General features: G+C 46.1%; 1 protein-coding gene across 12 annotated transcripts in view; it reads left to right on the top strand.

Annotated features, from left to right (window-relative positions):
* The window catches only part of POU2F1 (POU class 2 homeobox 1), a 244,598-nt gene that overhangs the window by 171,240 nt on the left and 48,775 nt on the right, over window positions 1-24,583 (top strand). For 11 of the 12 annotated variants that reach the window (XM_068270829.1, XM_068270827.1, XM_068270826.1 and 8 more), the window contains one exon: window positions 5,038-5,157. The exons of the other annotated variant lie outside the window; for it this stretch is intronic. In XM_068270829.1, the coding sequence (XP_068126930.1) occupies window positions 5,038-5,157 (120 nt within the window). The remainder of the gene's footprint in view (window positions 1-5,037; window positions 5,158-24,583) is intronic. 12 annotated transcript variants of the gene reach the window in all.

Below are 24,583 nucleotides of genomic sequence, written 5' to 3'. Positions count from 1 at the left end.
ACGTCTTTGTTCACCAGACAGTGAAGCATACCCAGGTGACAACCTGCCGCCTAGTTGGACAGCAGTGTCACCTGATGCAGAATTGAAATGGAAACTCTACAGGATGGGGGGGGGTGCCAGCACGGTTTTTTTATTTGCGTGCTGCCGATATTTAAAGGTGCAGTGGGCCACATCTATAAGCTATACGTTTTGTGTTTGGGAGCCAGTGAAAAAGCCTCGAGGGGGCCGCATTCGTCCCGCAGGCCGTAGCTTGAGGACCACTGCCCTATACAGTTCCCTGATGTTTAGTGGTTCTCCATCCCCTATACAGTTTCCTGGTGTCTACTGGCTCCCTCCTTCCCCTATACAGTTCCCTGGTGTCTAGTAGCCCCCTCCTTCCCTTAAAAAGTTACCTGGTGTCTAGTGCCCCCCCCCCTCCCTCTCCTATACAGTTCCCTGGTACCTGGTGCTTTCCCCCTCCCCATATGGCTTCCCTGGTGATCTAGGGCTTACTCTCCAAAATAGCTTCTATAGTGGTCCTAAGTGGGCCAAACATAATTCAAAGTGGGGAAACCACCTGAGGGCCAAATATAATGGCTCAGGGGGCCAGATTTGGCACACGGGCTGGAGTTTGACATGTGTGATTTTAGAGGGTAGTGGGTTGGAGACACTAGGTAAGGAGATGGGGTTAGTGGATGAGGCATTGAGCCTCCAATGCTACTTATAGCAATTTATAAGCTTGTCTCAGCAGGTGTATTTTAAGAGGTTGTTTTGAAGGTTTCCAGGCCCAGAGCATGACAGGCTGGGGGTGTTCCAAAGGAAAGGTAATGCGCGTGAGAAGTCCTGGATACGATAGTGAGAGGAGGTGACCAAGCTAGAGGACGAGAGGGTCTTGTGGGACGAGTGAAGATTCCAGGAGGGAGGTATCTGGAGATAAGTGAGGAAGTGACAACTTGTATAGAGCTTTATCTGATAGGGTAATGCTAGGTACACACTATGAGATTTACTGTCAGATTGATTATTTCCAACATGTCCAATCTGATTTCCGAGCATTTTCTGATCGATTTCCTGACTGTTCTCCATTCACTCCTTTCAGCAATCAGATCGGACATGTTGCAAATAATCGATCTGACAGTACATCTGACAGAAAATCTCGGTGTGTACCTAGCATAGGGAGTTTAAACTGGATCTTTTATGCTGGGAATACATGGGTCGATTCTGGCACTTGCTTCTGCACCCGATCGGTTTTGCCGCTTGTTTCTGCGGGCGTTTCTCTTATCTTCCGCCCGTTTTCTTATCTTTTCCCATTGTCCTCAATGCAGAATCGAGCGGGGAAACGATCGGGCGGGAGATCAGAAGTGTCGGAAATTCTGTATCGAGCCATCTAAATGGCTCAGAATCGAGCCGTGTATTCCCAGCATAAGGTTATAGTTAGCCAAAGGAGAGATTGGCAGAGCGGGGCTGCGTCAGAGGAGCTGGAGGAGAGGTTACAACTTCCTTTCATTATATCCGAAATTTTATTTTTCTGAAGTTTGCCGTATGAAGGCCACATTCCGCCATGCGGAAAAATTATATTGCATGAAAATCTGTTGAAATGTAGGGCCATTCTTAATTGAATTTCACCAAAACGTTGAGATCGCCATTAGGTGTTAGGGTGGGGTGAAGTGGCATGCTGGAAGCTGCAGAGCTTTGTGCTGCATCAAGTGATGGTGGAAGCACTCTAAACGATTTTCAAGGAATTTCCTGCTTCTGCGACTTCCGCTACTTTACAATGAACCCTGGTGGTCTCAGAAGCAGGAAGTTAGGAATGGAAATGTAAACTTTATATGAATACTCTTTTCTCCTGCTTCTGCAAAAGAGAAGTCTCTGGGGGGGAAAGCTGAGGTTGGTGGCCTCATGAGCTTTCTGCCTAACCAAATATTCCTTGGCTCAGCACTGTAACTGACCTGCCCCATCTGCTTGACCTCACCCAAACCTCTCCACCGGATACAGCAACCTACTTTAACTGCCCCCCCCCCCCACTCACCAGAGGATAGAATCATCTATTCTGTCCAATGAGTGGAGAAGACATGCAGTCTACTAATCTTCCTCCATCCCTTTCCATAGGACAAAATTGTTTTTCAGTGTTCTCCCCAGGCTCTTTTAGCCGGGTGCTCCACCCGGCTAGTTTTGGTGAGCACCCGGCTGTCATCAGCTCACTTCCTCCTCTGCTGTAAGCAGAGTTGTGCAGAGTTGGCCCAGCATTCTCTCATCTCGCCCCAACCGACTACTTTTTCATGCCACCCGGCTGGAAAGAAAATTCTGGGGATAACACAGGTTTTAGTCTTCTAATCTTTCCCTGCCTCTCTCCATTGGCCAGAACAGTCTACTATTCTTCCCCCTCCTCTCTCCATAGGACATAATCTGCTTGTTATCCCCCTGCTAGTCTCTCACAGTGTCTCTCCCCCCCCTTAAAAAAATACATAAAATACATAATTTTCTAGTTTTCCACCCTATGGCCATTTTCCCACCAATGTGTTGGTAAATATTTCTTTACTGTCTGCAAAAATTGCATTTTTCACGCCTCTATACTTCCATGAATAGCCTCATCTTTGCGACAGTGTGAAGATGTTTGCAGAAATGATGCTGAGGTGAACATGGCCACGTTCGATCACTGCTGAGTACCACTTCCATGTAGCTTGAGAGCTTCCTCAATCAGTCTACCAAATATCTTGTCTGACCAATACACTCCTCAGGGTTTATGGGGTGGCAAATGCAAATCCAGATCTTGGGAAAGCAATAGACATACTGTACTTGTGCTTTCACGCAACAGCCGGTTGCAGAAGCGGAGGATGCAGAGTCCTCTAGGGCAGTGATGGCTAACCTTGGCACTCCAGCTGTGGTGGAACTACAGGTCCCATGAGGCATTGCAATACTCTGACAGCTCTAAGCATAACTCGTGGAGGCAGAGGCATGATGGGATTTGTAGTTTTGTCACAGCTGGAGTGCCAAGGTTAGCCATCACTGCTCTAGGGTTTCACTATCTGGTTACTCTGTTTTAGAGGTGACCTAATTAACGTGTATATATGCATCAAAGGTAAAAGCTTAGCTATGGAGCTTTTTATCCCTAGGTCTTTACAAAGAACAGAATATGAACTGTATACGGAGGAAAGGAGATTTTCCCACTTCCCTCTAGCATGGCGTCAATCCTTTTTTTTTTTCAGATTTGCTTTAAAGTGAATCCGAGGTGAAAATAAACTGATGAGATAAACAATTGTACTTATCCTCCTGGTCCTGAAAATACACACACACACATATATACATATATATATATATATATATATATATATATATATATATATATATATATATATATATATATATATATATATATATATATATATATATATATATATATATATATATATATATATATATATATATTTTAGCCATCCCTTGGTTTTATTTTATATTTAAAATTTTACAAAGTAGATTGGATGTTATATAGTCTCTGCTCAATGGCAGTCCCAGAGCTAAACTACATGAACTATTGACCTTTTTCTATCTATCCCCTGCCCTCGGAAGTTGTATTCTTCCAGGATAACTTCTAAGGTTTATCAGTGACGTTTAGGCCCCTATTCGTACTCGGAACTGCTTAGCGATTGCCATTTTGCATTGCCATTGTCACCGATGGTGAGCACCTGAGTGTGAATGAGGTCATACTATAGTATATTCCGGACAAGAGACAGATGCTGTCATTTGCATGCCTGAAAATTGACTCTTTCAGGCAGCAAAATAAAAAAAGAATGGCCTGGTTATTAATGTTTTGCACTGTACATAGACATTATCTCATCATGTCACCTTGGGTGCACTTTAAGGTGTGAAATATCTAACCACAGCAAGCAGTTATGGCAAATTCTAAACTGAAACCCAAGGGACCTGGCCAAGTAGTTTATTTTATCAGAAGTTTACTATATTGGATTGGATTGGTCATACATTATATATTCAGGCACATGTTAGGGACCTGGGGACTATGCTTACTATAACAAGATTTTGAGTGTTTCAATACTTTGTGACATTGAAGAGCAGCCACAGCTATGACTAATGATCAGATGATACCTAAATGGATCCAACAAGGTAGATCATTTCTTCCTTTGTGGCTTTTCTGTCCTGCGGGCTGAAGAGGTTGAATTTGCTGGCTGCATATATCTGTTTAACCCAGATAACTATGTAACTATGTAATCTGTGTGGACTATTTGGAATCTGTTGGTCTTGTACTGCATGAAAGTCGTAAGAATGTACTATCAAGATTGTGTGGTGTGGGGCCAGCAATATTATTATTATAATTATTATTATTATTTAGTATTTATATAGCGCTGACATATTCTGCAGCGATGTACAGAGTATATATTGTCTTGTCCCTTAACTGTCCCTCTGAGGGGCTCACAATCTAATCCCTACCATAGTTCTATGTATGTATTGTGTAGTGCCTGTATCGTAGTCTAGGGCCAACTTTAGGGGGAAGCCAAGTAACTTAGCTGTATGTTTTTGGGATGTGGGAGGAAACCAGAGTGCCCAGAGGAAACCGACGCAGACACGGGGAGAACATACAAACTCCTTGCAGATGTTGACCTGGCTGGGATTCGAACCCAGCGCTGCAAGGCGAGAGCGCTAACCACTATGCCACCGTGCTGCCCGACAGAAGGGGGTGAGCTCAGCACAGATTCTGCACTAGCAAGCCAGTCAGGTTATATCGCATACGCCTCCTGTCCAAACATGATTCAGTTACCAGGGATTGTTTCTTAAACTTTTTCACCCTTACGGTAAATCGTTTCCTACTGAGCAAAGTATTTGAGACATAGTGAGTACCGGAATCTGCAATGTGGTATGACACTCAAGTCTGTGCAGCGTAGCATGGCTGTGTGAGTGGCTCAACAGTTGTTTCATGAAAAATGGTTCATGCATTGTATATGTTTCATGTGCATGTCTAGCTGGAGTGTTTCTTTAAAACATTTCATCTGTCCGTGAATAGAATTCGGTTTCCTTTCTTTGTAGTAATTTGAGGATTCTGTATTGTAGACTAAATTTAAAGAAGAACCCGGGGATTCTTCGCTGCCAATCCAGCCTTCCCAGCAGCCTTCATTACAGGCAGCCATACCCCAGACACAGCTCATGGTCGCTGGAGGACAGATCACTGGGGTAAGCAGCGTTCTTTTATGATCAGTCTGATTAAACTGATACCACTTGCAGCACTTTTTTCTATCTTCAGTCGGACGGCTGCCTGACATAACTTTTTGTCAGGAGACTTCCTAACATAACTTCCTGTAAGCAGACTGTCTGGCATAACTTCCTCTGAGGTAGCTGCCTAACATGACTTCCTGTGAGGTGGCTTCCTAACATGACTTCCTGTGAGCAGACAGTCTGACATGACTTCCTGTGAGCAGACAGTCTGACATAACTTCCTTTGAGGATGCTGCCTGACATATCATCTTAGTGGAGGCTGCTTGACGTGACCTCCTAAAGGGCAGCTGCCTTTACATAGCCTCCCACTCCAGACATACATGACTTCTCATGGGACCGTGTCCTGGCACAATTTCCCAAGCGCCACCAGACCGGACACTACTTCCTGTGGGGGTCCTTGCCCTGACACTGTGCACTAGTAAAATGATTTCCAAAGAAAAAAGTCTAAGGTGTTTTTAATTGCATAGCTTTTGGTGTCAAGATTCCCCCTTTTTATCAGTATGGCAGTATGTTGCAGCCCACTTCTAAGAAAAGGTTGTTTTAACTTTTTTTTTGTGTGGAGGTTGTGTGTGTGTGTGTGTGTGTTTTTGTTTTTTTTGTCATCCCTCCAGATTGTTGCCTAAAATTAATTAATGCTTCCAGACTTCCCCATCATCTGCTGTTACGCATTTGCCAAACGTGTGAAATGCGTTGGATGTCAATCTGTCGCAGCAGACAGAACCCGTTCTGTAAACCGGGGTTGTTTTTCTCGTGCTGAGAAGTCGGTGTGCGTCGTATGGAGAGGTCTGCGACACGCCATTTGTGTAATTTGCTATCACCGCTCGTGCTGGAAGAATGACAAATTCTTTAGAGACTTTAGAATATTTCAAGGAGCACTTCTCCGCTGCGTATCAAATAAAATTATTCTCCAAGCGATATCAGTAACTCACTGTAGTGCATTTTAAATGCCTGTTTCTCTCTCTATCTCGGAATCTCCGCTAAAAGAACTCTCGTTCCCTCGGGTCTGATTTTGGGAAGCAATCTCCTTACACCTCCAGTAAAGATTAGTGTTGCTGTTCAGATTTAGAAAAAGTTATATTCTTCATAAACCTTGGCCATTCTTTTCAGAAAAGCAACATCAGCCATATCCAGCTACAAATTTGTTGGGCTGTGTGCAATAATGGATTAAAATAAAATAAGGCCCGAGATAAGGTAGTAGCTTTCTTTGACTAACCTGTATGGTTCTTTTGGCAATCTGAGGTGGGAGACAGGACAGAGAAAGAGGCAGTTGGGCCCGCCGACTTCCACTAAGCCCCATTTATCTGACTAGCTTGCCTTGTATGGGGGATTGATTGCAGTACCTGTTGTTGTCTAATATAACTTCCTGTGAGGCACCTGACCAACATGACTTCCTGTGAGGCACCTGACCTGCCTGACCTGACTTCCTGTGAGGCTCCTGCCTGATATGACTTCCTGTGAGGCTCCTGCCTGACACGACTTCCTGTGAGGCTCCTGCCTGACACGACTTCCTGTGAGGCTCCTGCCTGACACGACTTCCTGTGAGGCTCCTGCCTGACACGACTTCCTGTGAGGCTCCTGCCTGACACGACTTCCTGTGAGGCTCCTGCCTGACACGACTTCCTGTGAGGCTCCTGCCTGACACGACTTCCTGTGAGGCTCCTGCCTGACACGACTTCCTGTGAGGCACCTGACCGACACGACTTCCTGTGAGGCACCTGACCTTTTTGACATGACTTCCTGTGAAGAGGCCACCTGACTGCTATCTGGAGTATTATCTAGGGTAGTTCTAGAGCTTTGTCGGCCAGCAAGCCTGTACAGCCAGCCTACAGAATGTTGACCAGCGGAAGACACTGTAAAATGTTACTTGGTATAGTTCTCTGCAGGGTCAGTAGTCATGGTTGCTGTAAAAATTTAAAGAAAAAAAAAGTTGGGTTTATTTAGCTGGGAAAGATCTTTTGTGTAGCAGGTGGGTCCGTCAGAAGAGCAGACCAAAGCATCCTATATATGGCTACTGTTGTCCCATATAAGTGTTTCCTACTCTGAGGAGCACTGACACTGTATACAGGAACTGTCTGACTTTATTTAGCATTTATATAGCGCTGACCTCTTCCGCAGCATGCACAGTATATGGTCTTGTCACTACTTGTCCCTCAGAGGGGCCCAAAGATTGTTCCCAATTTTTGGAGGGAGAAGCCAGTCAGTTTATCTCTGTATTTGTAATGTGGGAGAAAACCAGAGTTCCCAGGAGGAAACCCACACAGACAACGTGGAATATTCAAATGATCATATGCTATTATGCAGGTCAGTGCCCTAGCCCAAATTTGAACTGGGGACCCAGTGCTGCAAGGTGAAAGCACTATCCGCTATACCAGGGGTCTCAAACTCTATTTACCTGGGGGCCGCAGGAGGCAAAGTCAGGATGAGGCTGGGCCGCATAAGGAATTTCACAATCGCGGCGCATCGCCGCCTCTGCCCGCCCCTCTCACTTTCTTCACAGAGAGGGGTGGGGAGAGGTGGCGATCCGTGCGGCGATTGAAGTCAGGAGGGGCAGAGCTGAAGCTGAAAGCTCTGCCCCTTCCAGGAAATGCTGGTGGATTGCCCCCCGGGCAATTTGGGGGCTCTGCAGCCCTCGTTTAGCGGCGGGGATGCGGCGTATTACTTCGGAGCACTGAAGCGAACTATAGGGAAGCTTTTGCCGGCAAGGGCCACAAAATATTGTATAGAGGGCCGCAAGTTTGAGACCCCTGCGCTATACCCTTGTGAGGCCTTATCAGAGCAATTTAATGTGGATCTGAACTTTTGCACAGGGCAGAAGGAAAATGTAGATAAATGCACCCTGTGTATATTTAGAGAGCTTAATTCCCCCCTCATCTGTGATTAAAGAGGAGCTGTGTGTGTGTGTGTGTGTGTGTGTGTGTGTATATATGTGTGTGTGGTGTGTGTGGTGTGTGTGTGTGTGTGTGTGTGTGTGTGTGTAAGGGGGGGGGGGATGACAGGAGGGAAAGAGGCTTCAGCCAATCAGACTGCATTAGTTGAGTCTGAGGGGAAAATAAGGAAGCAATAAAAGACAACCCAGCATGCCCTGCAACTTCCTTTGTGCGGCAGATGTACCAAATAAGAGCAACGGAAACTAGGGAATCTTGTTTTATGGATAAGAAGACTAAGAGTGGTTTTTAAAGTTTGCATTGCCTGGTTAGCATCATTATTACTTGTTTACCAGATAAAAATAAAGAATTGATTTTATGCCCGACAGTTACCCTTTAAAGCGGATTGAAACCCAGCATTTCTTCTTTGCTCTAAAAGATTATTTATAGCATATTATATACAACCAGCATTTTTTTTTCACTAGAACAGCATTCAATTAGTTAAACACAGCAGTTTCAAGTTCCCTGCAGAGAAAGCTGGACGCATCCGAACTGGAGATAATGTTATCGTGTGTTTACATTCCTCACTTGATACAATTAAGTAAATACTTCTCTGAAAGTGCAGACACTCCTGAACACAGTCGGACACTTTGAAAGCATTTCTGCTCCAAAATTCAAGATGAATAAACCAGTTATGAATAAAAAGCAATGTCGGCTCTCAGAGCAAAAAACTGTACTTTGGGAACTTGTGATTTCTAAATGAATACTACTTATGCACAAAAGCAAATATGATAACCGTATAGCATATTAAAAGTAGGAAAACATGTTTTTATTGAATATTTTGTCAGGGTTGTATACCGGTTTAAGCCACTCATAGTGCTGATTATTAGTGTGCAAGCGGGAACATTGTAAAAAGCATCTCATTGGTGCTTATAGGCACACAGACCCTGAGACTCTTGTACGTGAGTGGCAGCAGCACTCTACCCGTCTTACTCTACATCTTTCTTATTTTTTTCTTCTTTCTGAAATATGATTACCGCCAATATGGTGAAAATGATAGGAGCGCACACACAGAGACGTTATTACACAATTGCAGCTGATGGTGTCAGTGATCTCCCTGCGTGGAGCTGCTGTGAACAGCGGGGGTTGTCATCGAGGCAGAGAGAGGTGTGAGCAGCATGTGGAGAAGAGCGGCTGTACTGCGCCTCTCGTCACCGCCGCAGCGCTGTCATTGTTTCATAAACCCTAACGGGGGGGGGGGGGACGCTGGGGTTATACAAGCCACATGCTGCTGCGCCTGTGTCTTTAAAGGCAAACGTGTGTTTGGGGGAAGGGTGGAGGGGGGGGGGGGGGTTGAGTCTGACGACAAGTTGGAAAAATAAATTGTACTTTATTTTTTAGAATTTTCTCTGAATTTTTTTGTGTGTTCTTTTAATAAATCATAAGGGATTCCCAGAGCCTTACCTTTTACTTAGGTGAGTATTTATTTTTTTTCCAGGCACTACAGTATTAGAACCTGTGGCGGTAAAATAACATTTAAAAAAAAAAAAACAGACACTACCTAATCCGGGGAGTTAGCCAGATCAGATAGCATACATTACTGCTGCTTCCCGTAATCCACGAGTTCCACTAAAAAAATGCCCACATCCCCGACGTCACGATGCTGCAGTTCTGTGAGTCTCATCATAGAGCAGAGTGTAGGGGGGGCGGGCAATGGGTGGGGAGAGGCAGAGCTGGACCAATGACAGCTGGGGAAGGTGGGTTCCTAATGCCAGAGGGGGTGTTTTGCAGGAGTGCCTCTGCTGCAAGGGACGCCCCTTTCCCTGTTGGCTGCCGAAATGCTGCTTGTCACCAATTTTGTGAGGGGGGGGGGAGGTACTTACACAAATATGTGTAAGTAAACTGAGTTTATATACTTAGTGGACTAGTAAACTAAGTGAATATACTTTTAATAGATGTTTTAGTTAGTCCCTTATATTACATAGAAGTGCTAAGATTGTCCAAAAAACCATTGTATCATTATTGGGCACCTTAAGCCTTCAACCATCCCCTTCACAAGTACCCCTAAGCCTTTAGCCATCTCCTCAAGGAGTGCTGTTAAGCCTTCAACTATTCTCTCAAGAGTTCCGCTAAGCCCATCCCCACAGGAGTACTGTACCGCTAAGCGTTAAAAAATTCCCTCAGGAGTACCGCTAAACCTTCAAACTTTTTCTCAGGAGTACTGCTAATCCTTTAACCACACCCACAGAAAAAACGCTAGGTCTCCACACATTTTCCCAGGAGGACCGCTAAGCCTTCAACCATTCTCACAGGACAAGAGCTAAGCCTTCAACCATCCCCAATGAAGTACAGTTAATCCTTCAACCACTCCTTCAGGAGTACTAAGCATTTGACCATCCCAACAGTATACCTTCAACCATCCACACAGGAGTACCGCTAGGCCTTCAACCCTCCTCACAGGAGTACCGCTAGGCCTTCAACCCTCCTCACAGGAGTACCATTAGGCCTTCAACCAGCCTCACTGGAGTACTGCTAGGCCTTCAACCAGCCTCACTGGAGTACTGCTAGGCCTTCAACCAGCCTCACTGGAGTACTGCTAGGCCTTCAACCAGCCTCACTGGAGTACTGCTAGGCCTTCAACCATCCTCACAGGAGTACTGCTAGGCTTTCAACCATCCTCACAGGAGTACTGCTAGGCCTTCAACCATCCTCACAGGAGTACTGCTAGGACTTCAACCATCCTCACAGGAGTACCGCTAGGCCTTTAACCAACCTCACTGCAGTACTGCTAGGCCTTCAACCAGCCTCACTGGAGTACTGCTAGGCCTTCAACCAGCCTCACTGGAGTACTGCTAGGCCTTCAACCAGCCTCACTGGAGTACTGCTAGGCCTTCAACCAGCCTCACTGGAGTACCGTTAAGCCTTCAACCAGCCTCACTGGAGTACTGCTAGGCCTTCAACCAGCCTCACAGGAGTACCGTTAAGCCTTCAACCAGCCTCACTGGAGTACCGCTAGGCCTTCAACCATCCTCACAGGAGTACTGCTAGGCCTTCAACCATCCTCACAGGAGTACTGCTAGGCCTTCAACCATCCTCACAGGAGTACTGCTAGGCCTTCAACCATCCTCACAGGTTTACTGCTAGGCCTTCAACCATCCTCACAGGAGTACTGCTAGGCCTTCAACCATCCTCACAGGAGTACTGCTAGGCCTTCAACCATCCTCACAGGAGTACTGCTAGGCCTTCAACCATCCTCACAGGAGTACTGCTAGGCCTTCAACCATCCTCACAGGAGTACTGCTAGGCCTTCAACCATCCTCACAGGAGTACTGCTAGGTCTTCAACCATCCTCACAGGAGTACTGCTAGGTCTTCAACCATCCTCACAGGAGTACTGCTAGGCCTTCAACCATCCTCACAGGAGTACTGCTAGGCCTTCAACCATCCTCACAGGAGTACTGCTAGGCCTTCAACCATCCTCACAGGAGTACTGCTAGGCCTTCAACCATCCTCACAGGAGTACTGCTAGGCCTTCAACCATCCTCACAGGAGTACTGCTAGGCCTTCAACCATCCTCACAGGAGTACTGCTAGGCCTTCAACCATCCTCACAGGAGTACTGCTAGGCCTTCAACCATCCTCACAGGAGTACTGCTAGGCCTTCAACCATCCTCACAGGAGTACTGCTAGGCCTTCAACCATCCTCACAGGAGTACTGCTAGGCCTTTAACCAACCTCACTGCAGTACTGCTAGGCCTTCAACCAGCCTCACTGGAGTACTGCTAGGCCTTCAACCAGCCTAACTGGAGTACTGCTAGGCCTTCAACCAGCCTAACTGGAGTACTGCTAGGCCTTCAACCAGCCTAACTGGAGTACTGCTAGGCCTTCAACCAGCCTCACTGGAGTACTGCTAGGCCTTCAACCAGCCTCACTGGAGTACTGCTAGGCCTTCAACCAGCCTCACTGGAGTACTGCTAGGCCTTCAACCAGCCTCACAGGAGTACCGTTAAGCCTTCAACCAGCCTCACTGGAGTACTGCTAGGCCTTCAACCATCCTCACAGGAGTACTGCTAGACCTTCAACCTTCCTCACAGGAGTACTGCTAGACCTTCAACCTTCCTCACAGGAGTACTGCTAGACCTTCAACCTTCCTCACAGGAGTACTGCTAGGCCTTCAACCATCCTCACAGGAGTACTGGTAGGCCTTCAACCAGCCTCACAGGAGTACCGTTAAGCCTTCAACCAGCCTCACTGGAGTACTGCTAGGCCTTCAACCATCCTCACAGGAGTACTGCTAGACCTTCAACCTTCCTCACAGGAGTACTGCTAGGCCTTCAACCATCCTCACAGGAGTACTGGTAGGCCTTCAACCAGCCTCACAGGAGTACCGTTAAGCCTTCAACCAGCCTCACTGGAGTACTGCTAGGCCTTCAACCAGCCTCACTGGAGTACTGCTAGGCCTTCAACCAGCCTCACTGGAGTACTGCTAGACCTTCAACCTTCCTCACAGGAGTACTGCTAGGCCTTCAACCATCCTCACAGGAGTACTGTTAGGCCTTCAACCAGCCTCACTGGAGTACCGCTAGGACTTCAACCATCCTCACAGGAGTACCGCTAGGACTTCAACCATCCTCACAGGAGTACTGCTAGGCCTTCAACCATCCTCACAGGAGTACTGTTAGGCCTTCAACCAGCCTCACTGGAGTACCGCTAGGACTTCAACCATCCTCACAGGAGTACCGCTAGGCCTTCAGCCATCTTCACAGGAGTACCGCTAGGCCTTCAACCGCTTTTCAGGAGTACCGCCAAGCCTTTAACCATCCTCACAGGAGTACCACTAAACCTTTAGCCATCTTCACAGGAGTACCGTTAAACCTTCAGCCAGTCTTTTAGGGTACGCCTTTAGCCATCCTCAGGAGTACTGCTAGGCCTTCAACCATCCCAGCAGCAATAGAAGAAAGCTGGCTACCAACCCCAAGCAGGACCACAGTAGAGAGGACAGGATTGTTCCCAGCACTACAAATTTCCTTCCAGTTTCCATCACCATCATTTTCATACACACTTTTCATTAGTGCTTTCACTTTTTAGCACTGAAATCCCAGATTTGAATTCTGGCCAGTACAATAATATACATAAAGTCAATAAGTTCCTACTGATGGGGTAATTTCTTAAACCCCAGATTGTCCAAGTAATTAGCTGCACAAAGCAGAAACATTTGTTATGCATTTTTTCAACACCTGCACTGATCCATTGACTGACAGGAAACTCTGACACTCCTCCCTCTGGTACAAATGAGGTGGAATGGTTGTGTCTTTTGTGCGCCTAAAATCAAAGTAATCAAATGTAACTAATGTGTGTTATTGATATGGCATGTACTGAGGACCAAAAGTCCGAAACAGGCTGTCTGCATGTGGGGTTGGTGTGGCTCTGTAAAATATAAAGCTATAGGCTTGCTATACACCAACTGTTCTGGATGTAAGCCTGGCTTCAGGAGGCATAGAGAAATAATTTGCATATTCAGTAGCGGTGCATTGTGGGTAACCACACTTGCACAGTTAAAGCGGAACTGAAGATCTTCCTAAAATAGTTTCACTTACCTGGGGCCTCTGCAGGCCCTTCGCAGCTGTCCTGTCCCGTGCCGGTGCACCACAATCCTCCGTTCTCCCACCGCCAGCTACTTTCGGTTTCGCCAGCGGGTCACTGCGCCTGCGTGGCTCTGGCCACACGTATCCTTGTTCGCGTTCCAGTCCGCAATAGCGCTATTGCAGATGAGAACAAGGAAAAAGGATACGCTTGGCAGGGCTGCGCAGGTGCAATGGACCCTCGACTTACAAGTCGAGTAACGAAACTAGCTGGTGGCGGGGAACGGAGAATCGTTGAAGAGCGCTGTGGGACAGGACGGCTGCAAGGGGGTTGCAGAAGCCCCCAGGTAAGTGAAAATCTTCATTTTTAGAAGATCTTCAGTTCCGCCTTAAATCTGAATTAACACAAGTACCTCCTGTTTAAGAAGGCGAATCACATTAATCTGATCTGAAAAGTATATAGACCTGAATTAAAAGCATGGGGAAGGGGGTGATCTGATCTCACAACTACCTCATAATGATGCATTCTAGGACCATAAGCACCCAGGGCAGATTCTCTGTGTTAGGATGGTTATGAGTAGACAGAGCACACAGATAAAATAATTTACTGTTTAAAGAGGAACTTCAGCCTAAACTTACTGACATTAAGTTACATTAGTTATGTTAATTAAAATAGATGGGTAATATAATCTCTTACCCACCCTGTTTTAAAAGAACAGGTAAATGTTTGATTTCATGAGGGCAGCCATCTTTTTTGGTTGAAAGGAGGTGACAGGGAGCATGATACAGTTCCAACTGTGTTGTGTCCTGATCACCCCTCCCAGTTGCTAGGCAACGTGGATAACAACTTAGGAATTCCAATCAAGCTCTGCACAGCTCTTTTTTTCTGTGATGGGTGGAGCTTAACTAAACATATAGCTAAAAATGATGCTTCGGTAAGAAAAACAAAGTTCTGATGCTGTGAAACTGTTAAAGAAACACCAAACATTTTCAGTGCTGCTGGGTATATTTTTAGTCCGGAGGTTCACTTTAAAGAGGAACTGTAACCCAGGATTGAACTTCATCCCAGTCAGTAGCTGATACCCCTTTTCCCACCCAGAAATGTTTTACCTTTTCTCCAATAGATCATCGGGGAGGGGTCTGTATGGCTGATATTGTGGTGAAACCCCTCCCACAGTGTAATGTCATGACCAAGGTCCTGACAGGATCCAGTCTGTGAACCTCGTTGCATTGTGGGAAATAACGACAGCTTTTTACAACTGACAAGCAAGCAATAAACTTTTATGTCTGCAATTTGCTTATCAGTGATGTTTACTGTGTTCCCGACAAGGTGACCAGACAGAAGCCTATTGACTATTTCAGGCAGCAAAATAAAACGTGTAAAACAGGCTGGCTATTAATGTTTAGTACTGGTCATACACATGTTTATCTCATCATGTCCGCTATCGCATCGGGTACGCTTTAAGTCGTGGTAAAAAGCCGGGGACCCCGGATCTGTAATTTGCATGCGAATCCTCTCCGCCTCACACAATATAAACCCGCAGCGCTGGCGAAAGGTAACAATCTAAATGCCTGAGCGTGCTATTTTCCAGGCATTGACATTTTCGTATGTTATGAAAAATTATACATATTTCCATCCGTCGTCAATGTCGCCGTCTCCTCTCCGGGATACGCTGAAAAGGACTCTGAATGATTCATGGCGTGCGCTTCTAACACAACCTGGTGTTTTCTTATTTCTCAGCGAGAATAAAGACCAGGTGCGAAATCTGTTTGCATCCAAAGAGGTTGTAATCCTTTTACTGTCGCTATGCGGGGCCCCCATTCATTTAGATGTCTGTCTGCGATAGCCGAGCTGATTATCACAGAGAGGGGAGCTTGAGAAGCGGGAGATTGTAAAATCATTTTATAAATGATGGGGAATGCAGCGGTTGTCGGAGACTAATAAGATTCGTAGCTATGAATGTTGGGTGTTCGGATGTGCATACATTACTCGATTTTTGCCATCGATATCTGGACGATTGGATCAGAATGATAGTCTGGTAGATATCGATGGTGCAATACAGCCACCCGTTCAATAGTGTTGACCGCTTTCCAGCCAAAATTGGACGAAAGGATCGATCGGGCATGCTGGGAAATCTTGGTCGCAAGGGCTCAGCTGGGTGTGCAGCGGTAATGGCATTTGACTGCCTGACAGCAGACTGACCCTCGTCCAGTCTTCCCCCAGGTGTATACGTTAGTTGCCCCCCCCCCCCCCATGGTGACTGTGCCATTCTCGCCAGTCACGCTTGCGCGACTCATTGCCTGACTTCTAACAAAAAAAGGAGGGTGGCTGCATCAAGAGGTTCTTGGCAGAGAGAGTAAGTGGTGAGGTTGGGTAGGCTTACTGGAGGAGTTGAATTTTGAGGGCTTGTTTTGAAGGATGAGGCAAGCCCGATGGACAGTGGGAGAGCGTTCCACAGTACAGGGCAGCTCGAGTGAAGTCCTGTAGTCGTGCATGGGAGTGCGAGAAGCGTAGGGTGGTTAGGAAGAGGCTGTTGGGAGGAGCAGAGTGGGCGACCAGGTCAGGGATTTGGATCGGGTACAAATGGGCAAGCTGACTGGCATATTTTTGCAGGTACTTTCTGAGTACCTTTGGAAATAAAGGACACTTTGAGAATTCCTTGTGACGATGGACTAGCCCAAAACCTGTTGGCTTATATCGCCTACTGTAATTGACAACTTCATAGGAAAAAGTATCTTAACCCCCCCCCCCCCCCCCTTCCCGGGCCGTATTATTATTATTTCAGGATTTTAGGGTCTAAAAACGCTGCAATTTTTTTTGCAGGATTTAAGACCCTAAGACCAGGAAAAATCATGCTACTAGGGAGCCAGCAGCAGCCCCAGCTCTTACTAACCTCCCTGGGATCCAGTGCTGCAGTTCTCCCTCTGTCCGCCAGGTGGCGCAGTAACCCTGTATTGAGATCAACAGCCGCAATCTCACCGGGAAAGGGGGGGGGGGGGGGTGTACAAAGCCTCCTATGACAGAAAGGAGAATGGCATCTGGATTCCAGAGGGAGGTGTTAAAGTACCTGAACTCCGAACTCCTCTCTGCTCTAAAGGATACACAACAGCATAATAACCTTTAAACAAAATAACATTTGTTACATCTGATACAAATCCTAAACTAAATCTGCATTGTTTCTACTTCCTGATTCATGGAAGGAGACATACTGTTTACAGCCTGTGCTTCCAAATGGGCTTATCTGCCATCTCTGCCATAGGCAGTCATGTGACACAGGGGAGAGATCAGATTACAACTAGTGATTAGACACAAATGAGGGGGAATTACACAGGCTAAACTCTTATAATACATACCGGGTGCATTTCTGTTATGTTTTCCTAGTGTCCTGTACAAGAGTTCAGGTCCTCTTTAAAACGCCGGCTGCGTGTTATGCCCTGCACAAGGCTACTGGTGGCTACCACGAATCGGGCTCGGGCTTACCGATCCTGGCTGCTTCCCTTCCTAGAAGCCGAATTCTATCGTTCCCCACCAGTGGCGGCTCCAAGACTTTTTTTTTTTTTTTTTGGAGGTGTGCTATGCAGGTGCTGGACCAATTTCCGGGGTAGCTGATGACCGCGGTGCGCGAAGCAAAAAAATGGCAAAAAATGGGTGTGGTTATAACCACGGCAAAAAATGGGCATGGCCATGACCAGATGAGGGCGGAGCTAACTGTAATTTAATGTTAACCCGGGGTGAGAGTAATATGGAGGCTGCCATATTTATTTCCTTTTAAACAATACTAGTTGCCTGGCAGCCCTGCTGATCTATTTGGCTGCAGTAGTGAACTGAATTACACCAGAAACAAGCATGCAGCTAATCTTGTTAGTTCTGACAGTATTGTCAGAAACCCCTGACCTGCTGCATGCTTGTTCCGGGTCTATGGTTGAAAGAAAGAAGGCAGAGGACCAGCTTGGCAGCCAGGCAACTGGTATTGCTTAAAAGGAGATAAATATGGCAGCCTCAATATTCTCACCTCGGGTTTCCTTTAACCATTTACTGACAAAGTAACGTATTAAAACGTCATGCTTTAGCCTATTAACGGCAACATGACGTTTTAATACGTCGCGCATTCCCGCCGCCGCTCCGCACGTGTCTGCGCCACTACCGCCGCCGTTTCCATCGGGATCCCTTGTTAGGTGATTGGGGAAGAGGACCGAGCGGTCCTCTACCCAATCGCAATGCCTGAAGTGAATGGACGTGACCGCGAACAGCGGCCACCTCCATTCATAAAACAGGAAACTGTTTAAGTTTAATAAAGTGTACCAAAAAAAAGTGATCACTTCCTTAATGGGAAAGTGTTCACTAGCGCCATCATGTGGCCAAAAAGTATATTACACACAAGCACAAACATACTATGTAAAATATACAATATTAATAAAATAAATAAATTACACTTCCACCCCCCCCCCCCTTAAAAAAAAATACTTGTAAACAAAAAATCAGCTTAAAATCAATAAATAAATAGTTGACTAAGGGAAAAGTTTAATTATGGCTAAAACAAAAAACAAAAAAAAACAGAAAAATAACACCTATATTTTAAAATAATATATTGTCGCCATACATTGTGATAGGGACATAATTTAAACGGTTTAATAATCGGGACAACTGGGCAAATAAAGTGTTGGTTTTATCCACAGGAGAAATTTTAAAACTATAATGGCTAAAAACTGAGAAATAATGATTTTTTTTCCATTATTTCTGTATTTTTCCCATAAAATGCATTTAGAATAAAAAAATTCTTAGCAAAATGTACTACCCACAGAAAGCCTAATTAGTGGCGAAAAAAAACAAGGTATAGATCATTTTCTTGTGATAAGTAGTAATAAAGTTATTAGGGAATAAAAAGGAGGAGCACTGACAGGTGAAAATTGCTCTGGTCCGTTAGGGTAAAAACCCTTGGGGGTGAACTGGTTAAAAGTGCAACACAAAGACAGTGAGCCCAAGTTTTGGTGACTCTTTCCCCAGAAAATTCACATAATTGTGCAGGTTTTCTCAAGAAAATACACATATTGTGAGCAGATTTGCCCAGAAAATACATGCAATCATGTCGGCAGATTTGCCCAGAAAATACATGCAATCATGTCGGCAGATTTGCCCAGAAAATACATGCAATCATGTCTGCAGATTTGCCCAGAAAATACGTGGAATCGTGGCAGATTTTACCAGAAAATACGTGCAATCATGTGGCAGATTTGACCAGAAAATACGTGCAATCATGTGGCAGATTTGCTCAGAAAATACATGCAATCATGTCGGCAGATTTGCCCAGAAAATACATGCAATCATGTCTGCAGATTTGGCCAGAAAATACGTGGAATCGTGGCAGATTTGCCCAGAAAATACATGCAATCATGTGAGCAGATTTGACTAGAAAATACGTGCAATCATGTCGGCAGATTTGCCCAGAAAATACATGCAATCATGTTTGCAGATTTGCCCAGAAAATACATGCAATCATGTCTGCAGATTTGCCCAGAAAATACGTGCAATCTTGTAGCAGATAAGACCAGAAAATACATGCAATCATGTGGCAGATTTGACCAGAAAATACGTGCAATCCTGTGGCAGATTTGACCAGAAAATACGTGCAATCATGTGGCAGATTTGACCAGAAAATACGTGCAATCATGTGGCAGATTTGCTCAGAAAATACATGCAATCATGTCGGCAGATTTGCCCAGAAAATACATGCAATCATGTCTGCAGATTTGGCCAGAAAATACGTGGAATCGTGGCAGATTTGCCCAGAAAATACATGCAATCATGTGAGCAGATTTGACTAGAAAATACGTGCAATCATGTCGGCAGATTTGCCCAGAAAATACATGCAATCATGTTTGCAGATTTGCCCAGAAAATACATGCAATCATGTCTGCAGATTTGCCCAGAAAATACGTGCAATCTTGTAGCAGATAAGACCAGAAAATACATGCAATCATGTGGCAGATTTGACCAGAAAATACGTGCAATCCTGTGGCAGATTTGACCAGAAAATACGTGCAATCATGTGGCAGATTTGACCAGAAAATACGTGCAATCATGTGGCAGATTTGACCAGAAAATACGTGCAATCATGTAGCGGATAAGACCAGAAAATACATGCAATCATGTGGCAGATTTGACCAGAAAATACGTGCAATCATGTGGCAGATTTGCTCAGAAAATACATGCAATCATGTCGGCAGATTTGACCAGAAAATACGTGCAATCATGTGGCAGACCTGGCCAGAACAAACCCATGCTAATATAAATAAAAAAAAAAATGACTCACCTACAGCACAGCAGACCTCCTGTCCCGGCCTCTGTCCAGCGCGCAGCTCCCACGATCCTCTGCAGCCAGCAACTGAAACTCCCGCGCTGAGAGCAGGGCTACGGGAAAATGGCGCCCGAAGCCCAGCAGTGCAGACTCAAAGTCTCCAGAGCAGGGCTTCGGACGCCATTTTACCGTAGCCCTGCTCTGCTGCTGCGGTGAACTGACACAGCGTCTATTAGACGCTGAAAGTCAGTTCACGCTGGGGGGGGGGGTGCTTGGAGAATTTTAGGGGGTGCTTCAGCACCCAAAGCACCCCCCTGGCGCCGCCACTGTTCCCCACTATCCACGTGGAAGAGGGGGAATAGTAATAAACACCGGCGGGACATGTGCAGCAGCAGGATAAGCCATACCGGCTGTATCCTGCGCCCAAGTCTCCCGGCGGCAATTACATATGTACGCCTCATGGATACCACCAGGAAGGTTAAAATACATTTTACTCTGGGACAAGAGGACATCTTAGAGCTGTTGAACACTAAAAAGCCCAAGCGATTTTGAAGCAACTTTGCTTTTCTATACTTGTTATAGAATCCCAATTGCTCTAAAAATGCTACATGCAGTGCTTTTGTGATGCAAATCACTCTGTGTGATGCAGCCCCCATATGTATATCTGTCCATGGCTGTTACATTTCAGGCTAGGTTCACAGTGGTCAGTTCAGTTGTATAATGCATGTGTTATCAGTGTGAGCTGCAATGGAGACAGTGCAGACTATAATACAAAGTCTGCACACAGCGCGTTAGAATGACACGATCCGTTACAACGCAGTCCTGTGAACTGGCCCATGGAATTGTATGGGCAGGGAGTTGACATGCAGAATAATTCTGAAATGCAACTGACCACTGTGAACAGTGCCTTACAGTTTTACATGAAATGATGGTGGCCCTTTTAAAGGACTGCCATAGTGAAAATACTGGCATTCCTCTTAACCCTATAATCCTTCATTTAATAGCAAACAAATAAACCACCCAATTTATTTTCTGAAAGAAAACCAAAAACAATAGGAATTAGAGGCTGTTTGCTGACATCCTGGGACCTCTCTTCAGCTCCTCCCTCTGATGACTCACACTGCTTTGTCTCCGCCTAGACCGCATGCTCATTCAGAAGGGAAGGGGGGCATGATCACATGTGAGTCAGCAGGTTCAGCTGCGGCTCCACTATTGAGTAGTTGAGGTGCAGGATTTTCATGATGGATGCTGAATAAGAAGATGATCAGGGTAAGATACTACATCTGTGCTTCTTAAATACTTCTGTTTCCTCGTAGCGGTGAATCTCTTTAACGTGGGCATGCACTTTGTTTTTCCTTGGAGGGTCAAAATAAAGCTTTCTGAAGGATCGGATAGAGCTCTTCATTAAAGCTCACCTGAAGTGAGAGGGATATGGGGGCTGGGAACCGCATTTAAAAAAAAAAAGAGACAGATACTTAACCAAGGAGAGGGAAGACTCTGGGTCCTATAGAGCCTTCCGGCTCCTCTCCTGGTCCCCTCGTTCCAGTGCTGGCTCGCCCGGTAGCAGTATCTGACTAAATTAGTCAAATACTGCCTTACCCGGCTGAAGGAGGCTTCAGAAGTCTTCAGGGAGCCCGAGTGCTCCTGAAGAAGGGCGGCCCTGTACTGCACCTGCGCAAGCACTCTCTCTTGCACGCTCACGCCTGTGCAGTATAGAGCCGCACATCTTCAGGAGGACACGGCTCCCTAAGACTTCCAAATACCCTTTCGGCGGGGGATTGAAACGGGGGGGGGGGGGAGCCAGCACAGGATAGAGGGCACCGAGAGAGGAGCCGGAAGGCTCTATACAGCCCAGAGCCTTCCCTCTCCTTAGGTAAGTATTTGCTTCATTTTTTTAAAAAATGCGGTTCCCATTCACTTTAAGCAATGCCAGTTGCCTGGCTGTCCTGTTGATCTCTTTGGCTGCAGTAGTGTCTGGCTCACACCCCTGAAACTAAGCTGCTAATCTAGTCAGAAATATCTGCTGCATGCTTGTTTAGGGTCTATGGCTAAAAGTATGAGGCAGTGGATCAGCAGGACAGCCAGGCATCCTGCATTGCTTAAAAGGAAATGAATATAGCAGCCCCCGTATCGCTCACAGTTCAGGTGTGCTTTAACCAGCAACACACCAGTAAAACATGATCCATGCTTTATAGATTTCATTTGAGGTTTGTTTTGGTCTATCAAATAACTGTATTAGGAAAAGGGTGGAGCATATAAGTAGCAAGTTTGGGACTGTTGTATATGCAGAATGGAAATCGCGCCCCTATTTCTTGTACAGCCCCCCCTTGTTTGCAGATTCTGATCCATGTAGCCTACCTCACTGTTCGTCTCCCATTCCATGTGCAGCCCACCGCTGCAGGCAGTGTGAGCCCCTTTGTGGCAGATCTGTAGTGTTGGCAGCAGGGAAGCATTCTGTAGAGTGACTCCCTCTTCCCGGGAAGCCATGGACTGAGTATATAGGGGTCAGGTGTCCAGGAAGTGACTCAAGTGTTCAGCCATTGGTTCCTATTGTGTTCAGATCCTCCCCCAACATTCCAGTGTGTTCATTTCAAGAGTTCTTTATTTTACTGTAAAACCTCAACTCAAATAAAAATATAACAGTCATGTGCCCAATAAGGATAATGGGGATCCAGTAGTGGCTGGAAAGTGTACTGGTTAAGGGCTCTGCCTCTGACACGGGAGACCAGGGTTCGAATCTCAGCTCTGCCTGTTCAGTAAGCCAGCGCCTATTCAGGAGGAGACCTTAGGCAAGTCTCCCTAACACTGCTACTGCCTATAGAGTGCGTCCTAGTGGCTGCAGCTCTGGCGCTTTGAGTCTGCCAGGAGAAAAGCGTGATATAAGTGTTTGTCTTTGTCTTTATAACTCTGCATAGATGAATCCCCAACAGCGAGCCATGTTTTTGAACGATCTCTGCCTCCTACCTCCCATCTCATTCCCTTCTCCATAGGGACAGTACATTCATCCTCCTCTTCCCCTTTCCATAGGACAGCACATGAAGCCTCCTCCCTTACTCCATAGGACAATGCTTCTCCTCTCCGTAGGACAGTGTATGCAGCCTCCTGCCTCTCTTCCCCTCTCCATAGGACAGTACATGCAGCCTCCTGCCTCTCCTCCCCTCTCTATAGGACAGTGCATGCAGCCTCCTGCCTCTATTCCCCTCTCCACAGGATAGTGTATGCAGCCTCCTGCCTCAATTCCCCTCTCCATAGGACAGTACATGCCGCCTGCTGCCTCTATTCCCCTCCCCATAGGACAGTGCATGCAGCCTCCTGCCTCTATTCCCCTCTCCATAGGACAGTGTATGCAGCCTCCTGCCTCTCCTCCCCTCTCCATAGGAACAGTACATGCAGCTTCCTCCCTCACTCCATAGGATAATGCTCCTCCTTTCCATAGGACAGTGCATGAAGCCTCCTGCCTCTCTTCCCCTATCCATAGGACAGGACATGCAGCCCAGCCCCCCCCCCCCCCCCCCCCCTTCATAGGACAGTGCATACAGCCTTCTCCTCCTCTCTCCATAGGACAGTACATTCCGTCTCCTGCCCCTCCCCCCTTCTCCATAATACAGTATTGTACATGCAACTTATCCAAGTTTACTGGTTACTAGACTATCAGCTGATATTATCATAACTCATTGTTTCAGACAGCAGAAAGTTTGGTCTCAACCAGCTGAATTGCCCTCTGGTATTCCCATTTTCTCCTCCTCATTAGCATATGCGCACTCACTTGATTTGTCCTGGGTAAATTTGAATAAGTGATAAGCTCTACGGGTTTTTTTGCATACCAAATGTTATCCTTTGAAGGAATCAACTGATGAACTTGTCTCGTTAGTTTTGTAACTGGCTCCATAGCCTCCCCCCCCCCCCCCAATACTCCCGCCATTGTTGTTCATCCTAATTAGCATCTGGCCAGGGAGACTGGGTGCCATTCAAGTGTTCTTCACAACTGTTTGTTAGTAAATAGGTTATAAGTCAAGCTAGTAACAGTGGTGATGGGAGCAGGGCTGTGGAGTCGGTACAAAAATACTCCGACTCCTCAGTTTCTGAAACTCCGACTCCAACTCCGGGTACCCAAAATTGCTCCAACTCCTCGACTCCGACTCCTTAGTCTGATACTTAACAGGACCATGGATTATTTGTACAAAAATCATGCGACTCCGACTCCCGACTCCGACTCCTCCGTTTCTGAAATCACGACTCCAACTCCGACTCCGGGTGCCCAACATTGCTCCGACTCCTCGATTCCCTGGATGGGAGACTGCATGACCCTTGACTTTGTAATCTACATTCTCTATATCTAGCTTTCTCTATATGTAGGAATGCAGGCTAGTATCCTACTGATTAGACCTGCAAAGAGATAATTTGCAAATTCAGTAGCGGTGCATTGTGGGTAACCACAGATGTTAACTCAGGTCCCATTCACACTTAAAATCGCAAAACGCCAGCGCTTAGCGTTTTACTCGAGTGGTTTTACTGCGATTAGCATGGTAAAAAATCACTGGACGCATTGGCGATTTCAGAGCGATTGCAGTCAGCGCTTTATAAGAGCTTTACCGCAATCGCTAAAGAATCTCAAAACTTCTGCATGTAACGTGTTTGCGATTG

This window comes from Hyperolius riggenbachi, chromosome 2 (genome assembly GCF_040937935.1).
Source record: "Hyperolius riggenbachi isolate aHypRig1 chromosome 2, aHypRig1.pri, whole genome shotgun sequence".
NCBI classification, from domain to species: domain Eukaryota; kingdom Metazoa; phylum Chordata; class Amphibia; order Anura; family Hyperoliidae; genus Hyperolius; species Hyperolius riggenbachi.
This window is presented reverse-complemented; position numbering and strand designations above follow the sequence as displayed.